Source organism: Eublepharis macularius, chromosome 4 (genome assembly GCF_028583425.1).
Source record: "Eublepharis macularius isolate TG4126 chromosome 4, MPM_Emac_v1.0, whole genome shotgun sequence".
Classification (NCBI taxonomy): domain Eukaryota; kingdom Metazoa; phylum Chordata; class Lepidosauria; order Squamata; family Eublepharidae; genus Eublepharis; species Eublepharis macularius.
The window spans coordinates 167905435-167918222 of NC_072793.1; the positions used below are offsets into that span (position 1 = coordinate 167905435).

At 48.8% G+C, this 12788-nt stretch overlaps 1 protein-coding gene across 5 annotated transcripts in view; it reads right to left on the reverse strand.

The window, feature by feature from the left end:
• LOC129327122 (zinc finger protein 184-like) overlaps window positions 1–12788 on the reverse strand; it is a 42253-nt gene that overhangs the window by 20374 nt on the left and 9091 nt on the right. For all 5 annotated transcript variants that reach the window (XM_054975570.1, XM_054975569.1, XM_054975568.1 and 2 more), the window contains exons 2-4: window positions 4412–5327; window positions 1563–1680; window positions 1110–1192 (exon numbers count right to left, since the gene is read on the reverse strand). In XM_054975570.1, the coding sequence (XP_054831545.1) occupies window positions 1110–1192; window positions 1563–1680; window positions 4412–5116 (906 nt within the window). In that variant the 5' untranslated portion in view covers window positions 5117–5327. The remainder of the gene's footprint in view (window positions 1–1109; window positions 1193–1562; window positions 1681–4411; window positions 5328–12788) is intronic.

Sequence of the window (12788 nt, forward strand, 5' to 3'; positions counted from 1 at the left end):
GAACGCTGTGAGGCAAGCTAGGTCTAGGCAAAGGGGCAGGGACTGACCCAATGTCACCCAGTGAGTCTCACAGCTGAGTGGTGGTGGGGCGGTGAGGCATTTACACTGTTGTCTGATATGCTTTTTTACATACATTCAATCTCTTGAGAAGACACACACATCCAACCTCCCACCCCAGCTACTGGGGCAGATCCAACCATCCTCCAAAGAGCTGTCCCCCTACTGAAAAGCCACATAAGTTGTAGGAAGGCTTCAAACTTTGCTCAGTGGGGTGGCAGGATCCACCCCACTGTAAATGGTCTCCTTTTCTTGATTATGTTCAAATTTTACTTAATTTGACTTTCATTTTGCTCTTCCTACATTTAGCAGCTCCTTTGGACCCTGCTGTTTACAACTCCCGCCCCTACAACTCCTTTTAACTTCATGTCTATGTATCTGCCTTCCACATGCACCTGTGGAAGTGGGTTCTAGTTCATGACAGCTTGTGCTGGAACAAAAACATATAGCCTTTAAGGCAGGGGTTCCTGACGTGGTGCCTACGGGCACAACTGTGCCCTCCGACGCTTTTTCTGGTTCCCATCAAGTATTTTTAGAAAGTGGGTAGGGCCAGGTGAGGCTTTTGCAAAGCATGGTTTCTGATTGGTTGTGAAGATTTTTTAAAACAATGCTTTGGCAGAAACTGCTTCCACAGCACAAGGGTCTTCACTGTGTGACTGAAGGCATGCTGTGGCAGCCATTTTGTGGCTGGCTTTGTCTCTTGTGGCAGCCATTTTGTGGCTGCTTCCGTCTCCTGCAAAAGCCAATATGTGAAATCCATTTTATTACTGTGCCCACCATACTGAATCAGAATACCAAATGTGCTTGCAGCCTCAAAAAGATTGGGGACCCTTGTGTTAAGGACTACTATTTACATTCTGGTCCAGACACCCCCATTTCCAAATGCCACTGCACTGAGCAAAACAAAAACACACTCGCAAAAGAAAGTCCACCCAGAAATGCTTCATAATCCAGGACAGAATCCTGCACCGAGAACAGCCTGCAGAGAATTGAGTTCTGCCTGTAAGGGAACCCAAACCTTTGCTTTTAGCACTACCGGAAGCTTTGCATACCTCGGTCAGAGCAGTTCCTGCCATGTCACGTCTCTCAGGAGGAAGCATGAAGCCAGAGTTCCTTGTGGACATCCTTTCACTGGCTGAGAAATACAGGAAAGGGAGAAGATCACTAGTTTGTCTACTCCCTCACTACCTCTATCACACCCTGATCAATGCATATGAATTTATCTCTGTATGAAGGGGTTGCCAATCTCCAGGCTGGGATTGGCGTTCTCCTAGAATTGCAGCTGGCAACCCTACTTCTAGATCAACCAAACCTGTCCAGTTGTGTGTAACAACCCCATGTTTATTCAAAACCATCACCTAAGGAGATAAAACCATTCATTCACTTACAGGAACCCACCACTCAGATAACATTTGCACACATTAGTGCCTCACAGCATGATCATTATTTGTGACTTACTGTCTCATATTACAGTGCCAAAAATTAAGAGCATCTCAATTTCTTACTCGAACAGACTCCCCCTCCACGCTTTTGAGAGATCCCTGCATAGCGCCGTCTTGCCGTGGCATTCACCAGAGGCCCATCTGCCTCCATGGAATTCACAGTCATCTCCTGCAAAGGCACCTGAGAACAGTGAATAAAGTTGAATGAATGTTGTGGATTAGTGGCTGGCCTCATCTTCTTTACCTGAACTTCCTTCTGGTCGGAACTGAAAGTGCTGTTTGCTTATTTTTAATCCTGATGCCCAAGTGCTATGCTTTTGAAGCAGCTTCCAACAAAAACACACTGAAGCCTTAAAACTGCAACGCACCAGAGCAGCACAGTGGAGGAAGTGTGGAACTAGGATCCTGGGAGACCCAGGTTTGACTCCCCACTTCTAACACAGAAGTTTGCTGAGTGACCCTGTGCCCATCACATATTCTCAGCCTTGCCTACCTCTCAGGGCTGTTGTTGTGAGAAAATGGTGGGAGGGAGAACAATGTCCTATGCAGCTTTTGAGTCCCAGTTGAGGAGAAAAGCAAGATATAAACAATGGCAAATGCATGCACTCTTTAAAAAGGGTCAACAGCAGAGCAAAGCAAGGACAGCCAAAGGCCTGATTCAATAAAAAAGTTTTCATTCAGTGCCTGGAAATGCATCAATCAGACTTCAGGGGTACAGCTGCAGTGAGGGGTACAGCTGCAAAGATGGTGTACCACCAGAGAGGTCACCTAACATGCAACTGAACACCTGAAGCAGGGCCTCTGAAGAAGCTTCTAACTCCTGGGAAGGTTCTTATAAAGTCTATGCCTGGTATGGGCAAATGCAAAATCAAAGCCAACCAAACTAAGGCTGCCACTGACACCCCTACGAACTAATCTGTTTAGCCCAGCAGGGGTGGAGTCTGTGAATGGAGGCCAGCGGCACAGGGAAAAACTGTTTGATGGGGAAATGCATAGAATTCTCGGCTCTTGCTGCACTAAGGACTTCTATGTTTTTCAGGCTGCAGTTTGTTGGGACTGAATCTTTTTTGACAGAGAAATGAAGTAGAAGAATCCTGTCCCTGTTGGTGGACTTGAGGAACCGGGGCTTAGTTCAACACTGTTTTGCAAGCAAGAACCAGTTATTTAATTAAACTTAGAGAGACCCTGTTCCAGTTTCCTGTTCACTTCTATACTTATGTGTAAGCTTCCATCAGTTTTGTTCCATTGTTGCAGCGGGAAGATTGAGTTAAGGACCTTTTTATTTTAAACCAATTTGTCTTGCTGGTTCTTTTGTTCTATTAGGCCCACAGAACCCATACAGACAGAGGTTACTTAAGCTTTAAATTGGTACCTCAACCAAGCAAACTAGTTTGAGTAATCAGTAAGGACATATTTTGTGCGAGTTTTCAGAATTAAGAACACGTGGACCATTGACGGCTGCTTCAGTTCTGCCACGTTATCACGACAGAGACTGAAAAAGGAAATGTCTAGTAGCCAAGACTGACACTGCGTGGTTCAAACAATCCACAAAATGGGACCAGGCACAGCTACAAGGTACAGCTCTAGAAAATACTGGGAAATCCTCTTCCTCATGATCATACAAATACCATATATTGCAAAAAATAAAACTGGGAATAAAACATTCAAAAAAATCCAAACCACCTCGCATTTGGGTGGCAGAGGAAAACAGAAAGGGAAAATGCTGCCTTTCAGCCCAACAGCCAGCAGCGTTTCCATATTAAACTATAATTTCTCATGCTTCCTTAAACATTCAGAAAATGGTTTATATAGAGGTTTTGTAATATACACATTTAAATTTCATTTTCACTGATTAAGAGGATGTTCTGATACCTGTTCTTTAACCTGTCAGCAGCCTAGTAATGCAGACGTTACCATTTAATACATATAACAACAACAACAACAACAACAACATTTGATTTATATACCACCCTTCAGGACAACTTAATGCCACACTGAGAGCAGTTTACAAGTGTGTTATTATTATTTATCAATCTTTTTACCCAAGACAGACAAGAAATTAGTACAGCAGTTAGAATTGGTGACTTTGAACAAGCAAAGCATCATTATAAGACAAAGGGATGAGTGTTTTACTGAAGTATTCCTGTTGGGGGAGGAACATTGTTTTTCTAATTTATTTTGCTTCATTTATACCCCACCTTTCTCTCCAAGGGAGACTCATACTGGCTTATATCATTCTCCTCTCATCTATTTTATCCTCACAAGAACCACCCTGTGAGTGAATGAGTGAGAGGTCCAAGGCTACCCGGCATTGCTTGTACGGTAGAGCCAGGATACCAACCTGGGTCATCCAGTCTAACATTTTATCCACTGCACCACAGTGGTTCTTTTACATAAGGTAAATATACCAGCAGATCTGTGGATTGTCTTTTACCGGTATGCTGTGCTACAGGAAAAGGAAGAATCTCATCTAGCAACTCTACAGTTATAGTGCAATCCTACACAGAGTTATAAACTCCTAAGTCTACTGAAATCAATGATCTCAGGGAGTGTAACTCTGTGCTTAGAATTGCACAATAAGTCAACAAGAATGGTAAAATAAATTCCTGTGTCTCCAAACAGGGACCAGTCTCAACTTTGTAATTCAAGAATAGGATTGCAAAACAGCTAAGAGAAAAAAAAGAGAGAAAAAATCTGTCTTCCTATCCTTTTTATTAAAAAGGAAAAGGGGAACAGGGATTTAAATAAGCATGCAGTTGAAGCTTCTCCTAATGGGGATCTAAACATGGTCACCTGATAACAGCAACAGAAGCAGCTGCCAGTTATGAAGTTGGCAGTTGTAAAATATGGTTAGGATTGCTGCCCCCTCCAGTGCTAAATTCAGCATTAAATCTCAACGACCAAACACTCACCGGCCATTCCCACATCCTGGCTGCCTGACGTCCCATCAGGAAGTCTTCCGCCAGCGCCACAACCTCAATGCAGTCCTCTGGTCCGCATTCCCGCACCCGGGTCTGGACTTCTAGAGGTAGCATGGCTAAAAGCTGCTCTTGGATGATCAGCTCCAAGATTTGCTCCTTGGTGCGGTGATCTGGCTTCAGCCACTGACGACAAAGTTCCTGGAGACGGCTGTAAATCCTACGTGGCCCGTCAAAATCTTGGTAACAGCACTGCCGGAAATGCTGCCGTTTGGATTCCGTCCGCATGGCATCCCCCCGCAAGAGGGCGGCCTTCACCTTTCCGTAGTCTCCCCTCTCTCTGGCATCCAGCCTACAATAGACTTGTTCCATTCCTCCCCTAAGCGCGGGCAAGAGCCGGCCTACCCACTCTTCCCTAGGCCACCGGCAAGCTTCGGCTACTTGTTCAAAGGCAGCCAGGAAAGCTTTGGTATCATCCCACGGCACTGCATCTGTCAGCTGCAGGTTCCCCCATCCGGGATGAGGGTGCTGCAGCATCTTGAGAAACTGCTGCCACTGGGCTTCCCACACCTGGGGCAAACTCTGCTCCGGCTGCTGGTTGGCAGATGGTCTTGGGGCATCCTTGAAGTACATCACCTGGACGATGCGTGGGATTTTCCCGGGGCCTTCTAAACTCTTTTCCATGTCTGCCTCTTGCATTTAGGACTTCCGGCTTGGTTCTGGAAACAGGCACTCCAGCGAAGCACGTGCTGGTACCCTGAAGTCCAGGTCCAGGTCTTTGATTGTCAGAAATTTATTTCAATCACCTGTTTCTACAGTTAAGCTTCATGGGAAACCAGAAACCTTAAATCTGTCCTTTTCCCAAAAGCATCCCCCGAGGGGATGGCTTTTCAAAACACTAGGATGCTCCCTGCATGAAACAAAAAGATACATCAGAATGGAAATAAACATACTGTAAAATTTAGAATTTTAGCCCGAAATAAGTTGCCAGTTGTTAATTTTGTAAATGTTTTTCAGGCCAAAAGCCATGGAACATGCAAAAGCAGAAGCTAGGAACTTGTTTCTTTGTAATGTAGTGGTGGCACAGACTAGCTGTTGGCTTCACCTTCCTGTTGAAGGAATAGAAAATTTGTAAGTAATAAAATGCAGCTAACATTGTCGAGGTGGGGACAAAAGCTGAGTGAATGAGAGTGGGCTGAAGATCCAAGCCAAGAGAATACACATGGAATGATAGAATTAGAAAGTTTGCCAACTGGACTGCCTGCCGATGAGCTTCTTTTTGTGACTAAAAAGTGCCATTGTCAGCAAGTTGTGTCTAAAGGGTCTCTCCTGGAAGATCTGCACAGAGAAAGGCCTGGCCAGCCAATTGGGTGAATGTGGCACATACTTGTTGCTATGGCGTATTACGTAATCAGTGAAGCTGCAGCTGTATTTCAGAGGCACACTGGTGTCCTGTCTCTTTTCTGGGACTTCAGCTCAAAATGAATCCTAGAGTACAGTGGTGGGGAGACAGGCAGGGCTTGATCACTTCTACCCTGTCTCTCAGCCCCCAATGGATGGTTAATCCAACAGTAGCAATGAGGTTTTTTTAAATACTTGCCACTGGGACCCATCCATGGAGCCGCACATTCGTTTGGGCCTTCTCGCCTCTTCTCTGTGAAATGCTCGTCCTTTATGCTGTCTCCACAGACCACCCCCCTCCTCTTCAAGACGGGTAATTATTTCCCTCCCAGGAACTGCTTTATCCCCATTTCCTCTTAGTTAGCCTTGTATGTGTGCTGTGTGTATATTATGTGTTATTGTCCTTTTTTCTTTTAATAAAAAAAAACCTTTCTGGTTGAACATCTGCCTGATTTACTTGAGAGTTCTCCAAGGAAACAATCCCCACAAACATTGGTGGAGATTTCTAGTTACCCTGTTTCGCTTGTCTCCTTTAATGTTAATTCTCCCAACTAATAAAGGAGAACTATTTGTGTGGCACTGCATGTCTGCCCCCTTCCTCAGTTCTGCCAACGCTCTTGCCTATTAACAGCTGCCATTCTTTAATTAAGGAAAAAACAGGCCTCGTTCCTATGCTTACTCTGTAATGTATTGCTTTGCTAGGGAAAAAGATTTCATTTCTACAGATCCCACTTTTAAAGCCTACAAGACCAACCTTTACCTTTTAACCGACATTAATGATGTGGAGTGGAAAACTTTCTGATGCTGTAATTTCTGTGAAAACAATACTGCCCCACATATGTTAATATAGTCTATCTATAGCTGTCAGGGCTGTTGTGCTGCAAATCAAATGTGTGTGTGCGTGCATGTGGTGGCCCTTCTTTTTGCTTTGAGTGGCTGCTGGCTGGGTTTTAAGGGTTTTATTGTGGCTTTTATTTTCCAGTGGGCCTGGGCCTTAAAGGTTTAAAGGGTTAGGTCCCTGATTTTTTCCAGTTGTTAGGGGAGGGTTAATAGTATTTGGATTACTATACTAACCTGCTTTCATTCTGTTGCTGGCCTAGAGAGACTCCCGCTGGGGCTACCGGCTGGTAGAAGCTCTCTGTCTCCACTCTGGCTGCAGCCTGCCACTGAGGAGGAGAGGACTTCACCCGTGGGATTCCTGCCTGCCTGACCATCGCTGGACTGCAGGACTGATGAGAGAGTCAGTGACTCACTGGGTTTTCTATTGGGGGGAACTTTTGCTTGTCTGGGTGGGGGGAAGGGAAGGCATTTAAAGTTACAGTTGGGGCTTATTGTTGCTGGGGGAGTTCACGTTTTTACAGTTAGTGCTGTTCGTTTAGCTGTGTTTGGTTCTACTTTTGGGTTTCCCAGAATAGTTTAAATAGTGTTTTTAGAAGGTAGGCTAGTTGTAGGCCACTAGGCCTTCACTGAATATTTGCCCTCTGAACTAAATTAGGGAACCAAGGGTAGTTTCCCCAGTGAATAGGCTTCAGTAGGAAAAGAATTAGTTAGAGTTAGGGTCTGTTATACACATATATATTCATATAAATAGGCTGCCCATTAGTTCTCCCCTAAGTAGGGATTCAGTGCCAATCTCTGGCCCCCTTAGAGTCGAGCTGGGCCAGGCGTTTATTGTGGTAATAGGCTTTCATTTATATTGGGGTTTAGGGCCAGCTTGATTCCTGCAGAGGAATTTAGCTGTTTGGTGTGTAGGTTTAGGTTCCCAAAAATAAATAGGGCCTTTAAAAAAGATATTTAACTGACCATCTCCAGCAGTAACAGAGCCACAAGAAACAGATTTAGAAACAGGTAGATAGGTTTTTAAAAACTAAATTGTGCTGCAGCTCTCCCCCCATCTGAGCAGAGGCGGCCCTCCCCTGCTGCCATTCACCAGCCTGGCTTCTGGTGACAGGAAGAGGGTTCGCAAGGCCCTCTTTCCTGAGGCAGCTGCTGGAGGGCCACCCCCAACCCAGGTGTCTGAGGCAGGGGTTGGCACTGGGCAGGGGCCTGCTGCTGAGGCTCCCCCTCCTCCTCCAGGGACTGAGACCCAGCTGCTGGAGGAGGGGCAGCATGTGGTGTCTCCTGGGATGCATGTGGAACACATGACTTTTCCTGCATTCCCACTCACCCCAGGGACCTGGAGGATGTTGGAGGAACTGCAGGAGGAGCCCCCTGCGGGGCGGTCCTCCCCTCTTTTCTCTGAGGCCAGCAGCAGGCCTCTCACGGCTGTGCAGGAGGGGAGGGTGCTGGAGGAAGAGGAAGAGACTGTGGTGGAAGAGCCAACATCTCTGCCCCTTCAGCCCCATCCACCTCCAACTGCCCAGCCGACAGTGGGATATGGCGTGTCTGGCTCAGGCACCTCACATGAGGTGTCTCCTGGGGGGCCTGTAAGCACCTCCTCTGTGCGGCGTGGGCCCCCCATAACCTCCGATATCTGGAATCACTTCCAGAGAACAGAGGACCCCAGGTTTGCCCAGTGCCAGCACTGCAGGCAACACATCAGTCGTGGCAGGGATGTGAACCATCTCTCCACGTCTGGAATGCGGAACCACCTGAAGAGGCAACACCAGGTGGTGCTTCTTCGGGGGGGGGAGAGTTCAAGTGGCACCACACGGCTGCCAGCTAGCCAGAAGGAGGCAGGCTCCTCTGGTGCTCTCCCCACACGGGTTCCTGTAAGGCAGGGACGCCAAGCCTCTCTGATGGAGATGCTTGGTACTCAGGGCACTAGTGTGCCCAGAGGGGGGGATCCAGAAGGCGTGCTGGCACGCCCCATGCCATATTGCCACCATGATGGCGGTAGCTGGTCAGCCATTCTCCATAGTTGACCACTTTCACTTCCAGGGTCTGCTTCGTGATGCCTATCCCTGCTACATGATCCCCGCTCGTACGATGTTGAGCAGGACCCTCATGCCCTCATTGTTCAGGGCTGCCAGGGACCATGTGAAGGCACAGTTGTCCCGCACTGCTGGGAGAACTGTGCACTTCACATCCAACATCTGGACCTGCCCTAGTGTGTAGCATGCATACCTCTCGTTTACTGCTCACTAGTGGCAACCCGAAGACTTCAGGGTGGGGGTGAGGTGTCCACCGTTAGACAGGGACAGATGGGAGACCACTGGGCCGGCTACCACAAGGCCTTGCTCCACGTCGAGATTCGACGTGTCGCACATGGCGGAGAACATCGCGGCCACCTTGAGGAGTGAGTTGGATGGCTGAGTAGGCGAGGGCACTGTCACTGTGGGATGCATGGTGGCCAAAACATGAGGGCAGCGGTGCAGCTGGTGAGCCACGAGAGCATTTACTGTGCGGCTCACAAGCTTCACCTAGTGATGAAAGCTGCGCTTAGGGCAGCTTCCTCCCCAGAACCCCAGGACCCCACAACTCGTGACCTCCAGTATCTCCTGCAGAAATGTCGGAGGCTCACAGGTCACTTCTCGTGCAGTGTGAAGTCCTCTCACAAACTGCACCAGAAGCAGGCCAGGGCAGGTGTGCTGGAGCATCGCCTGGTGTCTGACGTAGTCACTCGCTGGTGGAGCAGCAGGCCGCCCTCGAGGTGTGGCTCTCAGAGAGCGCCGCTTGGAGGCAGGAGGGTGAGTTCAGCCACTGGTGACCCTGGGTCTGGTCATTCCTCTGGTGCACTCTGGTGCTCCAGAGTTCATTGGCCTCCTTTGTGGACCCAGACGCACCACGTGCAGACATACTTCCAGCAGTGCACTCGCTCATGAGAAGGCTGCAGCAGGGTACAGATGCAAGGCTAACGCCTTTCACGCAGAAGGAGTTGTACATGTTGGCGACCATGTGCAACCCGCGCATTAAGGGAACTTTTGCCAAGTGGGACGGGAACCTCACCCAAGCCAGACACCCTCTGTGCATGGGTGAGGGGCAGGCAGGCAGGCCAAGAGGAGGGATGGGCGAGGGGCTCAGCCCTGTGGGCCCCTCTTGCGCCCCTTCTGAGCAGGCTCCCCCTGCGACCACTGCCGGAATGTCCATGGAGATGGAGATGCTCCGGCGGCCCCTCAGCCCCTCTGGGATCGTGAGTTGAGCGAGACAGGATTCGGCAGAGGCAGTGGTCAGGGACTACCTTGCAGAGCCCTGCGAGTTGCTGTCCACCGATCCGTTGAGCTACTGGGCCAAGATGGAGGTGGTCTGGCTGGACCTCTCCCTCGAGGCGCAGCGGCTCCTCTCATGCCCTCCGACGAGCGTGGAGAGCAAGCGTGTCTTTTCTTATGCGGGCGACACTGTCAGCCCACATCGCTCTCGCCTTCTCCCATGGAGAGTTGAGCAGTTGGTCTTCCTGAAGGTCAACTCTCGGCTCTTTGATTTCTCAGGACTGGACATCCAGAATGAATGAGGTGAGCCCTCCTTGTGGCCTGCATCCTCTGTGAGTCTTCCCTGCATTAAACTGTAGAAAGAAATCCAGGAGGAGGGTGGAACTCCGTGGCAAAGGGAATGCACCCTGAAATTTGGCCTCCCCCCGCAAACAGGAAAAAAAATCTGAAAATACTGTCACAAACCCTGTGGGCTCAAATTTATTCTGATAATTGTTAACAGGCCCCAGAAATGTTGATTGTCACTGGAGGGAGAGACGGGTTAGATAGGGACTGGTTAGGTTAGAGACTCCCAGCAAGAAACTCAGAGCAGCCAAACTTAGCTATGCTGCAGTGGAGAATGCTGTTTAATGTTCTTTAATGTTGTTTGCAGTCTAAAGTTAAAAAATGTTGAAGGGGTGGGGGAGGAGTGGGGCAGGTAGGGATGGTGCAGGTGGGGGCCACTGCCAGCTGATGATGGTTACATCCCAACACTAACTCACAGGTGTTTTCCAGTTCAGCCTGAAGCTGACGGGGGGGGGGGGAGAAAACCTCTGCAACCATGCTCCGCAAATACCATTGTGTTGTGCTTGTGGGTAGGCACTGTTCTGGTCTGTGGTGTTTCCCCACTGGCTGAACTGAGAGACCAGCTGTAGGAAATGACAATGGTCCTGCTGGACTAAGTTTCCCCCAGTTCAGTTTGGTTTGGGTGGAGTCGATGTGTGACACTGTGGTTTGGTTTCCTTGGAGTCACTATGGTTATGTTGGGGGGGGGGTTATAAATGTTGTGCTGCTGTTGTTGTATGCTGTCTCCCACTCTCAGCCCAGGAACTCCAAGAAATAAAGTGTTTTTGCAAGTAATTGTATGTGTGTTTATTCTCTGATGTGAGGATAGCTGTGGTACTATTGCCTAGGAGACTGTTGTGATATGCCTTCCATGCTGTGTAACTTGAAGCCAAGAAATAAAATATTTTTACAAGTGATTATGTGTGTTCTGGTGATTCTCTGATGTGAGGATAGTTGTGGTACTACTGCCTAGGAGACTTGTGATGTGACACTAGTGCCATGTGCCTCCCCTTTAACGCTGTAACTGAAAGCTAAGAAATAAAATTTTTAGAACTTGATTCAATGTGTATTGTCGAAGGCTTTCACGGCCGGAGAACGATGGTTATTCACAAAAGAACGATGGTTGTTGGGGGTTTTCCGGGCTGTATTGCCGTGGTCTTGGCATTGTAGTTCCTGACGTTTCGCCAGCAGCTGTGGCTGGCATCTTCAGAGGTGTAGCACCAAAAGCTACACCTCTGAAGATGCCAGCCACAGCTGCTGGCGAAACGTCAGGAACTACAATGCCAAGACCACGGCAATACAGCCCGGAAAACCCCCAACAACCATTGATTCAATGTGTGTTTGTGTGTTATTCCCTGGTGTGAAGGTTGGTTCCCATCATAGGGAACAATGGGGAGGGGCTGGCCAGCCTGCTCTGGGGGTGGTGGGGAACTTGGAGGTGCGTGTTTGTGGTTCAGCTGTGCTTTCCCAGGGATGAGTTTGCACTCAGGAGTGTGCCCTCCTCTGTGGCACACCTGGCCTGTGCATAATTGCCCTGGGAAAGACAGTTTAAAAGTTCCCATCATAGGGAACAATGGGGAGTGGCTGGCCAGCCTGCTCTGGGGGTGGTGGGGAACTTGGAGGTGCATCTTTGGTTCTGAGGGGCTGTTTGGTGGGGGGTGTAGTGTAGCCATGCTGTGGCTGCAGCCATTGGCTGCCACAATCCATGTGTTTCTGCTGTATGGGACTCTTCCCCACATTTTAGAAATAAAATGGTGTAGTGGGAGAATCACCTTTGGAGGGCCATTACATGCCCCCCCCCAAAGTGCTATCTCCCTGAAACTTGGGGAGGGCATGGTAGGACAGGTAGGAGCAGGTCTGCTGAACACTGGGTGCATTTTGCTTGCAAAATGCCACCCCAAGCCATGTAGAAAGCCCCTTTGTTTTTCCCCATAGGGAATAGTGAGAGTTGAGGAGGATGGGGCACCTTCTTTGGGAGGCCATAAAATGGCCCCCCAAAGTGCAATCTCCCTGAAACTTCGGGGAGGGTGGGAGGAGAGATAGGAGCAGGTCCCCTGAAAATTGGGTGTATTTTGCTTGCAAAATGCCCCCCCAAGCCATCTAGAAAGCCCTTTTGTTTTTCCCCATAGGGAATAATGGAGATGGGGTACCTTCTTTGGGGGTCCCCCGAAATCCAATCGTTCTGAAACTTGGGGGGTCATTAGGAGAAGGTCCCCACCAAGTTTGGTTTGCTTCCTAAAGAAAATGCCCCCCCCCCGCCTCCCGGCAAGCCAGGAGCCTGTTCCCCATTGAAAACAAGGGCAGAATCTTTTAGAAGCAATCTGAGAATCAATTCCGAATCGGGTATTCTGAAGGGGCTTGCCAATTCGGAATTCCCTTTCCTCTGAATTCCCCCCCCCCAATTCAGGCAAACAGAATCGGGAAAACTAAATCACCCCGGCCCTGCATACCCCTACTACAGAGCAAGGCCAGTTTAGAAAAGCAAAGGCTCTCTCCAGTTTCTCATAAAGACAACAAGGAGTGCCAATAGGAGAAGTAGCTGAGAGAAGACAGCCAAT